This window comes from Penicillium nucicola (assembly GCF_028828085.1).
Source record: "Penicillium nucicola strain IBT 29836 chromosome Unknown utg000002l, whole genome shotgun sequence".
In the NCBI taxonomy this organism is placed as follows: domain Eukaryota; kingdom Fungi; phylum Ascomycota; class Eurotiomycetes; order Eurotiales; family Aspergillaceae; genus Penicillium; species Penicillium nucicola.
Window position 1 is genome coordinate 1,645,873 of NW_026643126.1, and position 21,062 is coordinate 1,666,934.

A 21,062-nucleotide genomic window follows, 5' to 3' on the forward strand; every position below is an offset into this window, starting at 1 on the left:
GCCGTGACGGAGAACCCCACGGCATCCCGCGCCAACTGTCGGGTTGATATTGGACGATGCGGTTTTTTAACGAGTCATAACGAGTTACAACGAGTAATCAGACTTCTCCTGTCGGACTGAGCTGAGTTATCCTACATAGATGCTTCGATAAAAGCAAGCTCCCCCGGTAAAAGGACGTCATCGACATCTATAAACCCCCACGCTATCACTCCACACTGATCCACCTCGAGTGGAATGTACTTTATGCAGGACAAAATGCACAGGAAGAATGAAGAGTATTGTATTATTGACATCTCTTGAAGAATGCAAAACCCCGGACGCCATGTATGCCAGAAGAGCAAATCTACTGAGTAGCGCACTGCGCTGGTTCATCATCTTCCTCCTCGTCTTCCCATGCGTGTCCATCCTTAGCTCCAAATTCTTCGATGTTGGCCTTGGGGTCAAATTCAACCTCGTCAATGTGTTCAGCAGGAATATTCTTTTCGGGCTTGGGCAGCATTTCCTTGAGCTTCTCGAGCGTAGCGGGAGAGGGCTTCCAGTCAGGGCCGGGGAACTTGACATCGACGATCAGATAGAGATCACCGCGGGCATCGCTACGGTTCAGTGGCATACCCTCTCCGGGAACCTTGAGAACCTGTCCAGGAGAGAGAACCTGGCCGGGGATCTGGGGGTGGCGAATTTCAATGCCGCGGCCATCAAGGTGCTTGATCACAACGCGCGAAAGACCGCTCAAAGCTTCGGCCAATGTGACCTCAATGGTTGCCTGGAGATCGGAGCCAGCGCGAGCAAACACGGGGTGCTCTTCCTCCACAATCTTGAAGATAATGTCGCCAGGTTCCTGGTCGGGCACCTGGTCGGTCTCGCCCTCCAGGATGATCTTGTCTCCTTGCCTTCAAAATGTCAGCATCAGCTCACTCCAACGAAGAAAAAAAAGTAACACCTACTTTGTGCCGCGGGGAATGTAGAGCTCCAGCATCTTCTTCTCCTCGTTGACGCGCTCGCCCTTGCACTTCTTGCATTTGTCCTTAGGGGCGAAGTATGAACCCAGACCCTTGCAAGTAGTACAAGTCACAGTCTGCTGGGTCAAGAAACCACCCATCTGCTGCAGAACCTCCTTGGCTCCATGGCCATCACAAGTTGAGCACTTCTTCGCAGTAGCCTTCTCCTTTCCACCCTTGCCCTTGCAGTGTCCGCAAATGACGTTCTTGGTGCTAGTGAAACGAACAGTCTTGCCCTTGTACAAATCTTCCAGACTGACTTCATAGTCCTGCTCCTCATTGCGACTCTTACGGGGCCGGTTAGGGTGACCACCGGGCATACCACCCATGCCAGGCATACCCCCCATACCTCCCATACCAGGCATACCACCCATACCGCCCATGCCAGCACCAAACATTTGTGCCAGGAGATCATCGATGTCGGGAGCGCCAGCCATTCCAGGTTCACCAGAGCCGTTGAAGGCGGACATGCCGTGTGTGTCGTAAAGGTGTCGCTTGTCATCATCGTAGAGGATATCGTAGGCTTCCTGAACTGCCTTGAATCGAACTGAGGCTTCTTCACGCTCAGCCTCTGGAACTTTGTCAGGGTGGTTGGTCAAAGCCGCCTGTCAACATGTTAGTATGGTGGGATGTATGAAGCATGGCTATCGTACCTTGCGGTAAGCCTTGCGAATGTCGTCCTTAGAAGCGGAAGCATGAACTTCCAAGACCTCTACTCGGCTGTATTAGTATCTGCTTCGAGTGGCGCATCCGAAGTATAACGACATACCATAGAGGTCAATCTGAGCCGAAGCCACTGTAAACTTCGTTAGCAGGCGCCAACAACCACCCAAGAGCCTGGAACATACTTTTAAGCCGCGAATTGCAAGAAAATCCAGTCGAGGGGGTTTTGCAACGGAGAGTGAACAAAATAAATAAAACAAAACAAACCCAGCGCAAGTATGAAAGAGGGACAAAGGTGAAAGGCAAGTGAGAGGCGGAGTGAATTTCTAACTGAAATTTTGTCCGCTCCGCGCCGAGTCCGCTCCTCCCCCACCGCAACAGCTTTGTGACTCTGCACTATGAGGCCTCCCAGCGGGCTATTGGCCCGTCGCTGGACTTGCATTCAGTGTCGAAGCTGCTCTACTTCTACGCCAGCCCGCAATGGGAAGACCAAATTACCGGACGGTCCTGCGCGCACGCGTTTCGCCCCTTCTCCTACCGGATACCTTCATCTTGGATCTTTACGGACTGCGCTTTTCAACTACCTGCTTGCCAAACGTACTGGTGGTCAATTCCTCTTGCGCATCGAGGATACTGACCAGGTTCGTGGCGAATCACACCCTATGATAGGGACAACAGCTGATTGGGGCAGAAACGAACGATTCCCGGTGCGGAGCAACGGCTGTATGATGATCTACAATGGGCTGGGTTAAACTGGGACGAAGGTAGATTGAACCATATGCTGAAGATAGGGGCAATGGGGCTAATTAAAATCTATGGGCAGGTCCTATCGTGGGTGGTCCTTATGGTCCTTATAGACAGGTACGGCATCGCTCCTTGGTCGCAAATGCTCAGCCCTAACTCGCAATACTGCTTAGTCCGAACGAACCGCTCTATACCGCTCCCACGCCAACGACCTGATTTCAAATGGCCATGCCTATCGTTGTTTCTGCTCTGCCGAGCGTCTAGACTCAATCGCCCGACACCGCAGCTCGGCCGGTCTGCCTCCTGGATATGATCGTAAATGCGCAGACATCTCAGCCGAGCAATCAGAAGATCGTGCAGCGAATGGTGAATCGCATATTGTGCGGTTAAAGGTGGAAGAATATCCCATGTTCAACGATCTGGTCTATGGCAAGACAGGTCAGAATCGGTCCAACAACAAGAAGCTGGACTTCATCGACCGTGTCTACGATGATCCCGTTATGATCAAGTCGGATGGACATCCCACATATCACTTGGCAAATGTGGTAGATGATCATCTCATGAAGATTACTCATGTTATTCGAGGAACGGTATGCTATCTCTTCCTATACCCTGGGGAATTTGGGCTGAACTCTGCAGGAATGGATGCCTTCTACGCCCATGCATATGGCTCTTTACAATGCCTTCAAGTGGACTCCGCCGCAGTTTGGTCATGTCCCTCTCCTCGTCGAGAAGAGCGGACAAAAGCTGAGCAAGCGAAATGCGGATATCGATCTCTCGTCATTCAAGGACAAGCAGGGAGTATTTGCAACCAGCTTGGTGAACTTTGCTTCCCTGTTGGGTTGGTCCCACTCCCAGAAATCCGATGTCTTTGACTTGAAGGAATTGGAACAAATTGTATGTTCCTATCGCATGAAAAACACATACTACGTTATTAACAATATCTTAGTTCAATCTCAAAATAACACGGGGCAACACTATTGTGGCCTTTGAAAAGCTCTGGTTCCTTCAAAAGGCCCATGCCCAACGCTTCGCTGCCGCCGGTGGTCCTGAATTCGACGAGATGGTGAGCAGGGTCAGCTCTGTGGTCGAAGCCAACTATCCTCACGACAAACTGTAAGTCTTCTATCAATCTCAACATCCACGATCTGCATCAAAGTCAATAACTAACCCTCAAAAGCGCCACAATCCTCAAGACCCGCACCCTCTCCGAGTACATCGCACCACTCATCCGCGCCGATGCAAAGTCCTACACCGACGCCGAGCAATTCGTCCAACGAAACTCAACCTTCTTCGCCCCAAAGCTCGACCGGGCCACCTATACACCAACTACATCCTCATCCACCTCCCCTCAAGTTCCAATGCAAGCCCTCCACACAGCAGCAGCAGCCCTAACCCTCGTCCCACCCACACATTGGAACATCGAAACCCACCGTTTCAATATAACCTCCTACGATGGCTCGGACAGCGTCGTCGTTCCAGAGGTTGACTCAACCGCCACTGAGTCACCAGCACCTGTTTCAACAGACAAGGTCTTCAAAAAGGAATTATATCACTACCTCCGCTGGGCATTGTCTGCCTCTGCTCCTGGCCCGGGCATTCCTGAGACCATGGCTATTCTCGGGAGGGAGGAAACTGTGCGTCGTATTCAAGATGCGAAGGCTTCTACGCAGTCTCTTGTTCCTTCGGCTGGGAGGAGGGTTCCCAAGGGGACTTTGCCTGAGGATAATTCTTGGATGGGGACACTTGCGTCTGGGAGGTGACCTGGGGTTGTAATTTGCATTTGCATTCCTTGTATTATACATAAAGCGAATTGTATCTTCTTTTCTCCCGTCTTTTTCTTCTTCTTCTTCTTCTTCTTCTTCTTCTTCTTCTTCTTCTTCTTCTTCTTCTTCTTCTTCTTCTTCTTCTTCTTCTTTTTTGTACGTCGTGTGCCGAGCAGTAACGGGCGTACTCGGAGACCAAGTTGAGTTGTATGCATGAATAACGTATCGTGCCAGATCACCGGAGTGGCGAATACGTATGTGATATTTTTTGGCCACTTTCTGTTTCTTATGACCCTGTGTCTGGATGAACAGCATTGGATCTCATCTACGAAACTACCGATGTGGCCTGGACTACAGTAGCAGAAGGCTTGATAAATGAGATGGAATTAACAACGACTATTCAAACACTGTACTTCGCTGACAAATACATAAAAAAAAAACAAGCCGTAGTAAGAACGAAAGCAAAAGACCGACCCCAGATACCGGAGATCGAGGGAATCAAAAGAGACCGTAAGCACCGCGCCAAGGTAAAACCATAAGTAACAGAGAAAGGAAGGAAAACACCATGCCAAGGTACTAAAAAAAAGAAGATTAAACCCAGTGAAGATTGAAACAGAAAGAACCGTCGATCGGAAGAACGTGAAGGACAGGAATCCTGGAAGGCTGCAAGCTGACACAGTCAGGTGCAGCATTGGGCTCAATAACATCGACAGATGAATGAGAGCATGAACAAGATTGACATGATAAGTCGTAAATTTTGACAGGAAGAGAAGTTGTAGACGGCCACGCGGGGAATCATAGGAAGAAATAAGAAACCGGTCCGTATGGAATCTAAAGGAAGCTCGATTGAGAAATGTCGAGATGCATCGTGAGCCATGAGGCATTCAGAATCCGGTCGTGGGATCATCAAGTGTTTGAATCTCCGATGCGCCGTGGAAGGGAAATGTCCTGAGAGTGCAATCCAGAGGAATTATTATAGGGTGAATTTAGTAGGACTCGAAGTCATCGGCCCACTCATTATCACTGCCTGCGACGCGCAAGACCTGGCCAGGGTGCGGGCCATCTGGACTGACACTTCGGATGCCCTTGGCTTTCTTTCCCATGAGGTCGGCTGAGTCTTCAGGGGCAAGTCGCTTTCCTCCGTGCGCAGAGCGTAGCTTGGAGAAGTAGATATCGCTGGTATCGGGCTCAGCATCTGAGCCATCCTCAAAGGTCTCCCAGTTCTCTGAGCCAGAGGTAGCTGTGTTGACAGTGGAAGCGTTTGAGACCTGGCGAGGAGCTGGAGGAGGAGCTGCATGGCTAAGATAGGGGTTTGGGCGAGGGAAAGTCTGCATTGAGTTCAAAGAGAGCGATGATTGAGAAGACTGGGAGGAATGAGAGAAGCCAGTGGAACGTTGGGAGTTGGAGAAGCCAGAGGCGCTCATGAAAGATCGCTGGCGGTCATCATATACGTCTTCGGGGCTCACAGGACGCACATAGCTACTGGACATGGCACTGTTGCAACGAGGCGGCTCCATGAGGTGGCTGAAGCGGTCTTCCCTGGATTCAACGGTCAATGCACGCATCCGAGGAGGAGGTCCACGAGGAGGTGGCATCTTTCCATTGAGCGTGCTAGATGAGTAGCTGCCAGGCTGGGCACGACGCTCCGGAGAGTTGTTTCCGTGCGGCATGTTTCCCAGTGGAACACGTGCGGGAAGCTTGGAAGGAGAGGAAGCACCAGCCCTGGATGTTGCACCAGCTCGAGAAGCGCCATACCCAATGGTATTGTGCTTGACTGGACCGCTGCTAGTGGGCGTCTTCGTGGCGGAGCGAGGAGGAGGACCCCTCAGGGAGCTACCGGGACGAGAGGGCGGCTGCTGTCTGGCAAAGTTGGATTTAATGGTGGAAGGAGGAGCGGAAGGAGTCTTGGAGCGTGGGGGAGGCTTTGCAGCAACAGGGGTCAGGGCATCGAGATATCGCTCTCCGTGGACGAGGAATGGGCGGCCAAATTCATCTTCCCAGTATTCCAGCTCTTTGCGGAGATCAGCCTCAAGCTTGGGTAACTCCTTCGTAATACGTTTGCGCAGCTTCTCTTCTCTTAGTAACTTTCCAGGGTCACGCTTCTCTCCTTTGTTTCCACGACCCATAAGACGAGAAGCATCTTGGCTTGAAGTTGCCAGTGCCTCACGATCAGTCAAGAGGGTGCGGTGTCGGTCAATCATCTCTAGAGTAGGAGCACGTTGTTCCTTGAGAGCCTCAAGGCGGTGGATCTCAGCTTCGTGGGCCTCGAGCAAAGCATCACTGCAGACATCAGAAAACGCAGGAGTAAAATCAAGCATTTCCTCCTCCGAGAAGAACAGACTATCCCAGAGCTCTTGTAAACGGCAACGCGCGTCTTCCACGAACAGATGGAGGTTCTGGCGTTTGATCTCATTGAGACGTGTAAGTTCCTCCTCGAGGTCGTTGATAATGCGCAACCCGCAGCCACGGTTGCCTGCCAAGAATGCCTTGCGGTCAGCATTTTCAACACCAAAGCGATCCCAGAGAGACTCCACAGTAGAGCGAAGCTCTTTGATCTTGCGCTCGCGTCCAGCTTTCTGCTCCACCAACTTGTCGCGTTTGGCCATTAGGCTTGTGAGGTCGGACTCGTGCAGACCGAGCTGCTCGGGAGATTCGCGATAACATTTGACAATAGTTGAGTCTGTTTGAGCCTGGGGTGTTCCGAGTTCAGCCCAAAGCTTGATCATTTCTTCACATGCAGATTGGACTTGTGCGACACGGCGGTGGTACTCTTCGTAAACGTGGGTGAATTCTGCGTCCAATGCAGTCACATACAGCGGTGAGAGGTCGAAGCTCGGAGGAATCGAGGAACCCTCCGCAGTAGGAGGAAGTTCAAGTTTAACAAATGTCGGCTCGAGATGGGACGAGTAAGATTCAAGCGCGTCGACAAGTTCTATCACAAGTTAGTCAACAGCCACATTGTTGCGCAAAAGCATACTCACTCTTGACTTGCTCGAAGCGTTCACGGTGCAGCTTGCTCATCGCATCGTTCTTTTCGCGCAAGAAGGCGATGCATCGGTTGAGCGGGTAGGTAATTTGAAGATCGTCGCGATTCAGCTCGAACTGGCCATTGGCCATTTCATCGGTCAGCGATGACTCCATCTGGTTGATTTGTGTAATAAGGCGCTGGGCCTCCACTGTCATCTCCTCGCGCTCACTATAGACATGGTTAGTTGGCCTCGGGACAGTTTGTTGACATTCTCAACTTACTCGTCAACGACTTTGAGATGATTGTTAAGTGTCTCGGACAGAGCGCTGAAGAGCTATATCAATCCATTAGTTATGCGATCCGGGTACAATGGTATTGTCTTGCTCACCTCTGCCTCGCGATTTTCGCGCTCGCGAGGAGGAACTCCGATTTCGTCGTAGATACCATGCAGCTGCTCAACAATATTGTTGACCTGAGTGGTCAGGTAGCTGGTGTCAACCCCCATTGTAAAGAAAATCCCTTAGGAGGGTGACAAGAGTCGGAAGATGTCAAGGAGAGGTATCCAATCCGACAAATTGCCGAGCGGGTCTGCGACAACGACCAAATTCGGGATCAAAACAAAAGCACCACGCACAAGGGTCTCAACACACAAGGTGCGACGGAGAATAAACGAAAGTGGAAATGAGCAAGAGCTGTTAGTGGAGAGGCATTGAAGTATGCAGATGCAGTGTTTATGAGGGGGGGAAGGGAAGGGCTGAATCGGCGATAACATCAAGTTTCCCACGCGTGTTTGGCCCAGATCGTTGTCACGGGTAACCGCTGAGTCAGCTCAGCTGAGGGGTGCACACCGCCCAATACTGCCCTCTATCTACGCTGCCACCGCCTGTTGAACGCCACAACACTTGCCGCCTGGTAAGGTATTGAGTGCTAAGTAGAGACTAAGCAATTTATAGAACTTGTCTTGATTCACCAATGTTCCGTGGATCGTCAGCAACCGGGAATGAGCTTTAAGTATCTAATTATGACGGACTATAAACAAACTAGGTGATAATCTGGCTTTCTATTCTGTTTGCCAACAGTAATATCGTATCCGTCTCAATATGGCTGGGAATACAGTGGAGCTCTAGCTGAAGCCACTGTATAATAGAAAAGCAATACACGCTAGAATCATTCAGGGCTTTGCTACTCCTAGGAGGCTGTACACACCACATCTAGTTCAATTAGGCTTAGCGCAAAGCCCTGTCCAGGTGGAGTTTAAAGTGGGCAGAAAACAAGCTGAATCTGGGTGATTGGATTGGTTGTCCCACCGCCTTTTGATACCCCACCGCTCTCTTCATCACTTGCATTGGACTTCTTTATCTTGACTTCCTTACAGAATTCACCCTTGCATCGTTTGCCTCTGTTTTTTCAATAATACCCTTGCTAATTGATTAATCTCTCTATCCCATTGCCAAAATGCAGGCTGCCCAGCAGTCCTGGGGTAAGATCCTCCACATCCATATAGTTGATGACGAACTGACCAAGCTCCCCCCACACAGAGCTCGAGAATGCGATAACCGTCTTCGACCCCCAACGCGATGCCCTCTACCAGTATGACGAAGCCACACAGAAGTCACTCAATGCCGAACGGCCATGGGCCTCCGACCCCTACTACTTCAAGCACGTCCGGGTCTCCGCAACGGCACTATTGAAGATGGTGATGCACGCTCGCTCCGGCGGATCACTCGAAGTGATGGGTCTAATGCAAGGCTATATCCTACCAAACACCTTCGTCGTGACAGACGCATTCCGCCTCCCTGTGGAAGGCACCGAAACCCGAGTCAATGCGCAAGACGAGGCGAACGAGTACATGGTGTCCTATCTGCAATCGTGTCGGGATGCGGGACGGATGGAAAATGCCGTTGGATGGTACCACAGTCATCCCGGATACGGGTGCTGGCTATCGGGTATTGATGTGGCTACGCAGCAAACGCAGCAAATGACAGGTCCGTTCGTTGCTGTGGTCATTGACCCTGAGCGTACCATCTCCGCCGGCCGTGTTGAGATTGGTGCTTTCCGGACATTCCCTGAGAATTTCACTCCGTCAAAGGAAGCTCATGAGGACGATGAATACCAGACTATCCCGCTTGGTAAAGCGGAAGACTTTGGCGCGCATGCCAATTCATACTATTCCCTCGATGTTAGCCATTTCAAGAGCACGCTCGATGCGGAAATCTTATCTCTCTTGTGGAACAAATACTGGGTTGCGACTCTCAGTCAAAGTCCCTTGTTCACGTCGCGCGATTTCGGCAACAAGCAGATGGTTGATCTCGGTCAAAAGGTGCGCAAAGCTGCGCGTGGAATGGAAAACACCGGACCTCGAACTACCAGTACTGCGAGTAAAGACCAACAGCTGGACAAGGTTGTCCGTGGTGGACAGCGCATTGTCGCAGAAGAAACAAAGGGTCTGCTAGCGTCGGATGTGAAGATGAACCTCTTCCACGGGGTTGGAGATAAGCCCGCTTCGACGGCCTGATCTGACGTTTTAATGTATCTTAGCCAATAGATGTTGACATGACCGAAACGCTTCTTTTTTTTTCAGAGGGTGTCATTGGCGCTCGGCGGGTTGATGTTTGATATCTTTGCTACCATACTGGCATTTGAGTTGACGGATCCTGCTATGCCCAGCGGCCTCTGCAATGAATCATGATGATAGAGTATCTACACCAGCAGTCCCCACAATGAACGAACTTATGAACTCATTTCGATACTTCTGAAGGACAGGGAGAGATGAACTATGATAAACAACGAAACCACCTTCCGACCCAGTTTCGAAACCCCTATTGAAGTAGTGTAACTTTTTACCTGAAGGCGAACAAGACGATATCATGATCAACTTCTATTGACCTAGAATTAAATCCCAGGAAAAGATCAAATGGTTAGTGGAACAAAATAGATACAAAGAAGTAATGGAAACAATCAAGCCCAAGTCCCAGCAGCACAAACACAAACAGCAACAGCAATGCGAATGTGAATGTGGAACCACACCGAAACAAGAACCCGGAAAATGATATCAAGTCGGTCATGACAGAACATTATTCAGAAGACAGCGTCGAGGACATTAACCTGATGGGGGTAAAAAAAGCACAAGTGAAAGAAACAGAAAAGTAAGCAGGTCGCATCATCTCGGGGACGATATGCAACATAGGGGGGATATGATATGGTAAATGAGATATGTAAGAAGAAAAGAAGGGGAGAGAAAAGAAATGTGAAGAGAAGGTGGAGAGGTCTGAAAGAGAAAATATACACCGAAGGATACTGGAGGTCAGGGCGTGACACGGCGCAGTGAGTTAGGGTATGGTACGATGGAAAAGATGAGGTCGGAGGCGCGTCGTGGCCCCGGGGCCCCCGGGGCCCGGAGCCTCGGGCTGAAAGTTTCGGGGGGATAGATAACAAAGAAAAGGCAAACAGAGACCAGCGAATCAGAGGAGGCTATGTCGAAGAAGTGGTATCAGGTAAAGCATATCAAGGACCGGAAATGAAAGCTTGGTCGGTGTAATAAAAATGTGCGAAGAAAGAGGTGGTGGTGGTAGTGGTGGTGGTGAGGGTGACGACGATGGTGAACCGCCGCAATGAAGCAGAAGTATTTGGAATTTCAGAGACCAGATGCAGATGTTTGTAACCATTGACATGCAGGTGATAGATCTGGCTGCAGGTATCCATCATTGCTTCCGCGGAACGGCTCCGAGAGGTGAGCAGGGCTCGGAGTGGAGACTAAGATATCCTAGAGACAGTCACTCGGGTCAAAAAAAAGCCCCAGAAACGGACCGAGACAGCTCATCTTTATCAAAGAGCTGTAAGACAATGGCCGTCGAGTGGCGCCGGTGTCGTCGGTGTCGAATGGGCGAAGAGCGGAGTTGTCGAACCTGCTTGGTGGCGCACCTGCAGATGCACCTTGACAGGGATGTTGACCGGCTACAGGAAACCGGATTCAGATAGTAATCTACGATTTTTCACAAAAAAGAAGAGGTTAGTCTCAACGGCCGAAACAGATTTGAGAAAAGCGATTGTCTTCTTGCCCAAAAAAAGGGAGTAAGAGGTCAAATTTGGGTATCGGTGGGCAAATGCCAAACGCCACTTAAAAGAACACCAAATGGATCATCGCAAAATTGCGACGGTAGATGCAAACAACAAGGAGCCCTTGTCTCGGCTTGAACTTTCAGCATACCTTGCAATCTTTTCGTCCTCGCGCTCCCTAGGCTCGATTTCCAAACTTCGTTCATACATGTCGTGTACGTCGCCAGCACCTTGGAGGTTACTGAGAATGTAGTCCTGGAGTTCACCAACTGGTTGTAGAAGGTAAGGGACATTCTGGTATTGTTGAATATCCCGAATGACTTCTGCAGTCTTGGCCCTCTTGTTGAAGTTGATCAATTCGGATGGGGTAAGCGAAGGAATACCGTCCTCAATGAAGGTCAGATCCGTAAGATACACACCTAGGCTTGGTTAGTTCCAAATCAAGGGGTAGAAGATTATATGTGAGACGGTCTTCTTGTGGCTGTGAATCATACCAAAGAATGGGATACAGGGCGGGTTAGCGAGATGTAGGGTCTCTCGGTATTCGCCAAAGTTCTTCGTACTAGCCATAAGGCGGCGCATCTGTTCCAGAATGGCAGACGTGCGCCCACTGACCTGACCCCATGTCCGGCCCAGACGATGAATGGGTGCGGTTCCTAGAGCGGAGATAATGGAGGTGAGTGTGGAGTAGTTATTCAGAGCGCGACATTTCTATTGAGTCGGTTAGCAACATGGTGGTGAAGCATGATTACAGTGTCACTTACATCAGCCACATTTACAAAGTGCTTGATGACAACAACACGCTTCTTGACATCGCCTTGTGTCAAAATCATTTCAGCAACCCAGTTGGTAAGCTGGTTAGAGTGGAGAATCAAAGCCTTGACGTTAGGAGAAGGCTCTGGCTCATCAGGGCCAACCTTCTTCTGCCATGTCTTGTTCAAACACTCAGTTGGACGAATCTTAGAGTAGAGGCGCGACTCAATAATGGTCAGCTGCCGAGCAAACTCTGTAGGATCAATATCCAGGAACTTCAGTTTCTTCATGTTCTTTGGAATGATTGGGGGTGGTGCAGCGTTGCTCTGGGTGGGAACAAGACGCTTGACAGTGGTGTCCTGTCCGCGGAGTCGCTGTTCAATCACAGCTAGTAATGTGGGAGTGCCAGGTGTCTTGGTGGTAGCAATCGATTCGCCGGTGAAGGTATGGACTCGCCGCAGGAGATCCATATTCACCTCGTCGTTGGGCTCCATCCAAAAGTGATCAAACCAACTCTTGAGGATGTTGACTACACGGAATCGAATTGGCTTCTGCTTCCGATCGATCCACATTTGCATGTCATCTTGGTTCAGGCCAAATGGAGGTTGAACGTTGAAACGCTGGATAAGCATCTCAAATAGTTCAGAAGCAGTGGTGAAGGAGCGATATGTCAGAAGGAAGGTGTTGTTGAAGGATGCATCAAGCTTATCGTGACGGGTGAGGTGTTCAACCAGCCCAGCCAAAGTTCCACATTTAAGAATTGGCGAGTCTCCCTTGGTATCATAGAATACCTCGCCTTCGTGGGCCATCTTGAGGAACCAGGGGGTCTCCTCCGGCTCGCGGACGGGCTCCCGAATTGGTGGATCTCGAGTAATAGCTGTGGGCGGTGCCTGGCCAAAGAATCGCTGGGCCTTGTCCATGTTCCGTCGAACCTTGTGTTCACCCTCATTTTCTGGGGCGTAAGAAGACGGAATACCGATCGACTCTGAAGCGATCTTGGCCTGGGATTCGCCGCGGTTGTGTGTGTTCTTGTATGCCTCCTCATCTCGGCCTTGGCGACTTTCGCTTCGTGAAGAGGGCTCTGGCTCGGAGGGAATCTGCTCTAGGAGTAACGACAACGAGAAACTAATCTGAGAGACGTAATTTTCCAGTTGTCTAGCGATACCTCGTACAGCGTTCACCCGATCGTCGAGCGAATCACCGCGGAGCTCAGCCCACTCATCAGCCAGAGGAGCAGAGATCGCTTGGCAGTTAAGAACAAAGTCGCCAATAGCATCGTAGACTCTTTGCTTTTGCAGACTGAAATCTACCAGCTGTGGGTTTTGGAAGCTAGTTCCCAAGGGTGCCAAGTTCATCGACTCGACAGAGGAGATCCAGGGACGGAACTGTTCAATGACCTTGATGGCAGCGGCCGAAATTGCATCCGCAATATTAGCATGCTCATCTGACGTAACAATCTTGCGGTTGATCACCAATCGTTCTTCCAGTCGACGAATACTACCGACAAAAGATCTCCGAAGAATATCGATTGAATCCAAAAATGCCATATCAAGAGGGACTGAGGGCTCTACCCGCGAATCTCCTCCATCGGGAACAAGGAACGATGTCGGCCCCGAGATACTCAGTGAAACACCGTTGTTCTGCCAACTGCCTCCGGAAGAACTGCCACTGACGAATCCAGGAACAATTCGGTGAATGGAATCTCCGCTCTGCTGTTGAGCCACATCCACATAGCCATATACGCCCTGCATCACTCCCTCGGCTTCCTGCAAGCATTTATTGACCGAGTCGGCACCAGGCCAGTCAGCAGCGGCAATATGTGATGACAGAACCAGCTTGGAGAACTTGGACATCATATCCCGGAAGTAGGGGTACAGAGCCTTGTTTGTGGAGATAATGGATGGGTTGCCGGAATGGTTGTCGGTTGTATCAGACCCAGCAGCCAAGAGCATGCGGAGATGGTCGGAAATGTCCTCGGCCTTTCGTACATACTCCGCACGCTCACCATTGAGCAGGGTTTGACGATAAGCCTCAACGGCAAATCGCATATTATCCACAAGCAGGGGCCAAGTGATTGGCGGTGCGATACCACTATCGACAAAATGTAGAGAGGTGTTGGAAGAGATAGAAGGCCTAGAGAAGCTCTCGCTAACAGAAGTGCTGGTACTGTTACCTCCAAGACTGTATGTCGTTTGTAAGGCATGTTTCATCGGTTGCGATCCCTTCAGGTCTTTACCAGGGGGATACAAGGAATCCATGGACGTCGCGGGGGACACGCCATCCATCAAGGACTGACGTCGACGAGACATCGAGTCATGGGATGCCAACATCAACGACTCTCCTTCCGCCTCTGATGCAGAGCCGTCGTATTCGTCCTCGTCGCGTTCAAAGCCGCGCGCCATTAACTCTGGAGGTGGCCGTGTCTGATCAGGGACAAAGAAATTGTTGCGGTCTCTCGGGCCGGTTTCCGTGCTCCCAGTGGGGTTCTCGAAAGGAAGCTCCATCGTAGAATATCCGGTCAGAGTATTGAAGTAGAACAGACGGCCGTCGGGTGTCGCCTGAGGAATCCAGAATGCGGCCTCTTCCTGCTCCTTGGGTGCTGGGATCCCCTCGATGGGGAGAATCGGTTGCGAGTCCCGGTTATTTCCTTCCGAGTCCACTTCATCCTCTTCTTGTCCATCGCCATATTCATCCTCCAGTCCTGAGTCCGCGCTGAGATCGGTATCCTGGTGGCTGTGCACGAAGTGGTCGCCAAAATCCTCCGCTTCGGTGAGAATAGTACAGTAATTGCTCGGGAACCAACCGCGAGTATTCTCGATCACTCCGTCCCACCACCCGGTGTCGAGCTGGTTGAGGACCTGGATGATGTCGCCGCGGCGGAAGCTCAGACTGGTGTGATCATCGGCGTCATAATCGTACATGGCCCGTACGAACAACGCCGGCGGTTCAGGGCTGACCGCATAGCCGGTCGCCATTTTGGACGGAGACCGTTTGAGGTGGTGGTTCTGCTGCAAAGTACTGTTTGCCCGACCGAGTCGGGACAGGGCTGTGGGCGTGGTGGCCAGTTCGTCGGTGTACTCAAATGCGGTCGCAGTCGTCCCAGGCTTGGCCAGCGCAGTCGTATCGACAGCCAGATCTGCCGCGCGAGTCTGGAACATTGAGTAACCCTAGACAAGCCAGGATCCAGAGACCTTTAGGGAGGTGAGCTCAAAGTCCAGTCATGACTGAATTCGTCGAGGAGGGGGGGCGGGAAATTTGGTAACCCACTTTTTTTCCGGGGGGGGCTGCGGTCTCCCAAGATGATCCAGACTCTTTTTTCACGTCCAGGCGTCCATGTAGAGGGAGAATAGAATCGAAAAGATATCGGAGATATATCAGATATATCAGGGGAAGAGGAAAAGAGCGAGGTGGAGGCGGGACGGATAAGGCGTAGGAAGTGTGAGTTCCTCCTGGTATTGTAATCTATTACATGGGGTGACCGTGTATTGAGTCGAAGAGTTGCGAGTTGAGGAAGAGTTGCGAGTCGAGAAGAGAAGAGAGTCAGCAGAGTCGGAGCAGAGAGGATGCAGAGCCTAGAGCTAGTTCATTCTTTCTGACCACGATTGCTACGGTGTTCAAGGGCGTACTTTGTCCAGAGAGTTCCCCCCACAATGTGTGACGAGATTTCCGTCACAGAGTCAGCTTAGGGGGTTTCTAAGGTGAGCCCTGACACGATACACTCTACACTAGACACTAACAGTCATACACTACACACTATCCAGAATACCGAGTACATCCCAGGGAGTTTGGACCTGCACGGAAAACGGCAGTTGGCCTCAACCGCGGCACATGAGATCTCCTGCATATTGCCCCTATTCGTGTTCTACGTAACTTTCAATAATTGATCGAGAATATCCTAGTCAATCCAGTCCAGTAAGGGACCATATTTAGGGAAAGATCGGAATCATGGACTCGATGCACTCCGTGAATGTCTCAAGTCAACAGCAGTAAGTAAGACTCCAGTGTGACTGTGGCTTCGTATTATATTCGGGTAATATATATGAACCCTGCTTTCTCGTCCTCCCCAAAGCCATGTTCTAGAAGGCGGTTTTTAATCTATTTCATAACGAGCCACTCTAAAGTGGGTATTCACTCTGGCCTGCTTCCATCAAATCGTGCTGACGCTCCTGTGTCCGCGCGGCAGAGATGCATGGGTAGACAGAGCCGTGGCTGCACTCCAAGAGGCTACAGCTAAAAGTAGGCATATTCCGAAGTGCCCTGTCAGGACCGAGGGCTCGGTCCTATCTGTTTGATCCGATCATAACTTCGAGTCATGCAAGAGGCAATAGCCGCTCAACCTGTATTGACTGTACAGGAAGTCAGCCACCGAGGGTGCGGTTTCATTGGGCTGCAGATGATGGCATGACCCATTGTCAACCGACCAAGGCCTCACGATATACTTGAGACTCGTGTCCTCTTCCATTGATGGCATGATGACAGTCTCGGAGCCCGATACGGAGGTACAGATGATCAGATCGAGACTCAAAAACAAGTCCAACCCGACTCAACAGTTATGCATGACCGTTATCATGCATAGTGGACCCGAGGCCTTGGATTTATCCACTTGCCGTTTTCCCTCGTGGTTGTCGAGAGTAGATATAAGAGGCTGCCTTGTTTTCAGGACAACTGTAGGAGGATATGGCATCCGACTATGCCTCATTATTGTAATAAAGCACTGGGCACGAGCTCTCAGCAAACGCATACAGGCTGGTAGATCAAACGTCTGAATATTTAGTCTTGCAAGGCGACACATTCCTTTTCAGGCTCGTAATTCCTCGTCATACCGGGATATGGCTTACTGGGTGTACTTTGTGCATTGGTGGGAACCCTGTGTATTAGGAACCGACTCCGTTGTATCCTGGAGCTCGTGTTGCGCCCCATACTCTATGCAAGTATCATTTGCCGACCAAACCTTCTGTTTTACGAAATACAGTAGAGTTTTATTGCTATTACGCTAAGATAAAACGAACCAGGCGACCGGGTGATGATACAAGGAACTAGAGGAATCGTGTTCCAGGTAAACATGGTGGTGGGTCAACATGGGTCAATATATGTTTTCAACGCTTTTGCTTCCAATGGCCTCGAACTGGAACATCTGAATTGGTAGGTGTTTTGAGCAGCCAGAAACAGCCTATAACGCTATAGGTATCGACCTAGTTAACAATCCCTAACAATAATAAAGACCAGGAGAAATACTGTAGCAATAGTCAAGCATCGAATAACATTGATTTATACATTGAAACAACCGCCGGCCAGAAAACTCAGAAGTCTTCATTTCCTAGTTGTGTTACGGCGTTAGCCCTGCTACAGGGAATATCCTCGACACAATTATAAAACCATTGAATCAATATTGAATTTACTGTACTGCATAAGCTACCACGATTCCACATCCTCAAGCCTAAAGCCTGAAGCCTGAACTTGGCTCTGGTCGAATGCAACAGAGACAAACGAAACAACTACGTCAGAGCACAGGAATCTCCAAGCCACCTACGAAGAAGGTTCAAAGATCATGAGTAAGCTCAAAGTAAAAATCACGCCCAAATCCCTCCTTCCGCGTACCTTGTTCCTTGCAGGAGCTCGCAGGAACCCAGAAAAACAGACATCCATAAGCCACCCAACCGGACGGAATTCCCCCAGCCGAGACCCAACCCTGCCGCTCGATGCAAGTCTCATCCAATGGAAGCCCTCAAAGCAGGTCCCCTAGTTTACCCAGAATCTCGGTTCCCGACGATCAACTCTGCCCCTTTTTTCCCACTGCGACCTCGCCCACTTCCATCTGGGCATTTTGTTTAGGCAATATTATTGCCCCGAATCCATTCCATTCCTGCCGGCCCACCCCCCCCTGCCCAGGCCTTTCCACACTCCCCTCTCCCCCACTTATTCCCAGCTCTCGAGCTCGATACAGTAACTCGTCCATAGTCTAACGCGCTATGGGAGGCTAGTGGTGTTTTTCCTCGACGACCGTCGTCAGACGTTTAAACCTTAGTCAATGGTGCCCTGGGAAATCGAAGGTAGAAGGTTCTCCGGGCGTTCTGCGGTCTCCGTTCCCATCAGCCGTGTCTGCAATCGTCCCTTTTATTCGCTCTCGCCCATTCGGAGTAAGCTGAGTTGAGTAGCTGGCTGACGCCGACGTTGCTGTTGGTCGTGTGTTCCACTTTTTCGAGAAAATTCCGTTCCTTCCGGGGGAGAGCTCGTCTCTCCGGACCATACACTAGACTACTGTATTGACTCCATACTGAAAAGTCAAAGAATGGTCCATGAAGGAGGCCGGCCTTTATCCTTGTTTGAAAGCCAGCGTTACAGTAGCTTTGGTATCGGTGTTTGCTTCTGCATTCGACGCTCGATATTCAATCCAACATCCGATCTATAAACCAGACAAATCAGACCAAAAAACGAGGCAATAATTGCCAATTGTGATTTATCTGTGTTTGAGGCGTTGATGCTGTGCCTGTTATGTACATGTATCCCCTGCATTGGTCGGGATCACCACCAATCAATCCGGGATGTGCACACACCATGCGGTATATGCACGGCACACATCGACACAGACGCAGTGACACAACATGCAGCACACACATAACTTAATGGCTGAAGGCTGATGGTTGAGCTGATAACTGAGGACCAAGTGGCGTGTCCAGGGTCAGAATTATACATGTAAAGCAAGTAGGTAGGATCAGATAGCAGAAAACATGACGCATCAACTCAGTCATCGAAAGATCAAAGGAACGTGATCTGGACGGGAGTGAACCATGGACCGGAACTTCTTCCCCGGACGCACTTCCGATCGCGATAGATCACGTTTCCACGGTTCGAGTCTTGAAATCTGGAAAGGGGCACAACGCGAACAGGGCTGTCAGTTGGATATGAAACGTAACGTACAGTTATACAGGTCCACAGAGGAGTCCAGCTCAATTTCCTTATCCGTAGTTGAGATTGGATCCTGCTTATATCCACGCGCTCACACGAAAAGCTTCGGTAAACCCGTGTCCGCGTCGCTGGATAATACAATACAGTCCGGGTCCAGACTGCGCGTCGGAAAACGGCAAAACGTGTCGAGCACGCACTGTTCAGTTTGAAAGACCTCTCTGGATTTGGACTTGAGCTAAGTGCTAAGTAGGCAGGCGCATTTGTCCATGTATTGTACAGTACTCCGTGTGTACAGTATTACTTGGAAGACACCCCCCACTGACCCGCCCTGTTCTCCGTACAAAGGAACCTTACGGAAGACGCGCTGAGAGCTGAGAGTGGAGGCTGTCTTGGTTTTTGTTTTTGATGATTTTTGATGATTTTTGATGATTTTTGGGATTTTTTATTTGCTTTTTATTGATTCTTGCTTTGCCAGGAAAGTTGGGGGGGGGGGGGGTCCCCTTCAAAGACAGACCCATCGGTTAGCGAAAGTGTATCGAGGATAGCGCGCACAATTGGGGGTGCGCTCTGGCAGTTTCAAAGGGAATTCGCAATGCACCGGGATTTTGTGGGAAGTGGACAATCTCGATTATTTAGGCGAGATGGGGATTTCAAGGCCTCACCGTCTCACGGGTTGTGGATCTCGCCCATACCCTAACTAGAGTTGGGCTTCGGTTGATGCTTTGGCAGAAGCGGTGAGGGAGATATTGACACGAAGTCATCTTCACCGACAAGTGAGCTTCATTAAGGTGTTCCCGTAGTGTCCAGGTAGCTTGGTTAGCTTGGATAAGAAATTCCAGACCTGGGCCTGGAGTTGTCGGGACGATAGCGGTGTCCACTAGTTCAGGGGCCGGCGCCGGGGAAGAAGTTCCTGAAATTCTTGCCAGGAACAATTCCTGTCGAGGTCTGATTCATAACGGGTCCGATTGGATCCTCATATTGCAGATCCATTACACGGGATCTCAGTGGATTTTGATTTCTGGACGGAATGAAAGAGGGATTGACCAAGGGATTGAGAATGGGGTGGATCGGGGACGAGGCAAGGTCTTGTCCATGTATGTTATATAGTGTTTGTATGCTATGCACTTCTCCTCCAATGTACGGTGCAGTCACCGATATCCTGAACATCGTCATTTGTGGTCGAGAACGTTGAACGGGGTCGGTCCGCTGCATCGGGAAGTGGATCGTGCTTTTTGTCCAAAGCCACCCGGGCTTCACCGCACATGAAGATGAAGGGCCAGATCGGAGAAGTTTCGATTCTTCGATGATCTGCCGCGAGTCCGGAAGGTTGTTTGGAGATTCCGGATCAAGGGGGGTAGGGCGAGGGGTAATAATTTGATATCTCCATCTCGATATCAAAATCAAGGTTCTCAAAGGACATTACTCCGTACTTCCGTACTGTATACATTGTAATCTCGACGCGAGCGCGTCTCCTCAGTAACCGCGTCCGGGATCATCGGGTGATGGGAATACTCCACTCAAAATTACTCGAATACTCAAATACTCCAATACTGTCAGCGGTGTACGACTGTCCTACTGCATAGTCTGCACTACGGCACTACTGTACGTTGACCTCACTCGAGAGTGGACCCTGTTAGGGCCTTTTGGGCCTTGAGATCGAGTACAGTAAATCCCCCCTCTTTCCCCCCTCCAAAGTTCCGATTCGTGTAGATCTATGCAGTATGGCAGGTGATAAGGAAAACAGAGGGGTAACTAGGTCGATTCTCCGTGGCACAGGTGAACAGCCACAAGGCGGGGGTCCAGACGGGAACTCTGGACCAGTCAGTAAATGAGGCAAAAGTACGCTAGATGGCAGAGAGATCAAGTATTGTCGACATCATCCCTGTTCGGAGTTGTGCGCAGATCGGAGGGGTTGAGAGGGGTTGGACTATGCCAATATCGACAGCTCCAGTAAACAGTAGACTGGAGAATATTGTACACAGATTTAGCCCAGGCATCCGGAGTCGACAGTACCGATGTTGTATAATATAATCCCTGTAGGGGGGGGAAGTGTTAGTCTCACATGCCTAATCTCAGAGCGAGGGGCTATCCACTATGATCGACTCTCAGGGGAGCCACATGGGTGATCAAGAATAATTACGTGTCGAATTTGTATGGTAAAGACACGGACGAGCGAGAGAAAAAAAGAAGTGCGTGGCGATAAGTCCA

The 21,062-nt window shown here is 50.3% G+C and overlaps 5 protein-coding genes across 5 annotated transcripts; 2 read left to right on the forward strand and 3 right to left on the reverse strand.

The window, feature by feature from the left end:
* Nucleotides 1–343: 343 nt before the first annotated feature.
* N7511_002384 (putative DnaJ domain protein (Mas5)) lies at nucleotides 344–2,212 on the reverse strand (the record flags this gene model as incomplete). The annotated part of the gene is made up of 5 exons (XM_057124809.1): nucleotides 344–890; nucleotides 945–1,603; nucleotides 1,652–1,710; nucleotides 1,768–1,794; nucleotides 2,200–2,212. 5 exons carry the CDS (start codon nucleotides 2,210–2,212, stop codon nucleotides 344–346), a joined length of 1,305 nt encoding a protein of 434 aa, XP_056986968.1.
* N7511_002385 (glutamate--tRNA ligase MSE1) lies at nucleotides 2,060–4,168 on the forward strand (the record flags this gene model as incomplete). Its single annotated transcript, XM_057124810.1, has 7 exons — nucleotides 2,060–2,302; nucleotides 2,353–2,425; nucleotides 2,485–2,522; nucleotides 2,579–2,995; nucleotides 3,045–3,302; nucleotides 3,355–3,521; nucleotides 3,586–4,168. The coding sequence occupies 7 exons, from the start codon at nucleotides 2,060–2,062 to the stop codon at nucleotides 4,166–4,168; spliced, it is 1,779 nt and encodes a 592-aa protein (XP_056986969.1).
* Nucleotides 4,169–5,157: 989 nt separating this feature from the next.
* Nucleotides 5,158–7,644, reverse strand: N7511_002386 (putative microtubule associated protein (Ase1); the record flags this gene model as incomplete). Its single annotated transcript, XM_057124811.1, has 4 exons — nucleotides 5,158–7,103; nucleotides 7,153–7,367; nucleotides 7,421–7,473; nucleotides 7,528–7,644. 4 exons carry the CDS (start codon nucleotides 7,642–7,644, stop codon nucleotides 5,158–5,160), a joined length of 2,331 nt encoding a protein of 776 aa, XP_056986970.1.
* Nucleotides 7,645–8,594: 950 nt separating this feature from the next.
* Nucleotides 8,595–9,654, forward strand: N7511_002387 (Mov34/MPN/PAD-1 family protein; the record flags this gene model as incomplete). The annotated part of the gene is made up of 2 exons (XM_057124812.1): nucleotides 8,595–8,619; nucleotides 8,678–9,654. The coding sequence occupies 2 exons, from the start codon at nucleotides 8,595–8,597 to the stop codon at nucleotides 9,652–9,654; spliced, it is 1,002 nt and encodes a 333-aa protein (XP_056986971.1).
* A 1,622-nt stretch (nucleotides 9,655–11,276) lies between these two features.
* Nucleotides 11,277–15,115, reverse strand: N7511_002388 (putative cell division control protein Cdc25; the record flags this gene model as incomplete). The annotated part of the gene is made up of 3 exons (XM_057124813.1): nucleotides 11,277–11,614; nucleotides 11,690–11,906; nucleotides 11,960–15,115. Coding segments are annotated over 3 exons (3,711 nt in total), but the record flags the coding sequence as incomplete, so codon positions are not given.
* Between the last annotated feature and the right edge of the window lie 5,947 nt (nucleotides 15,116–21,062).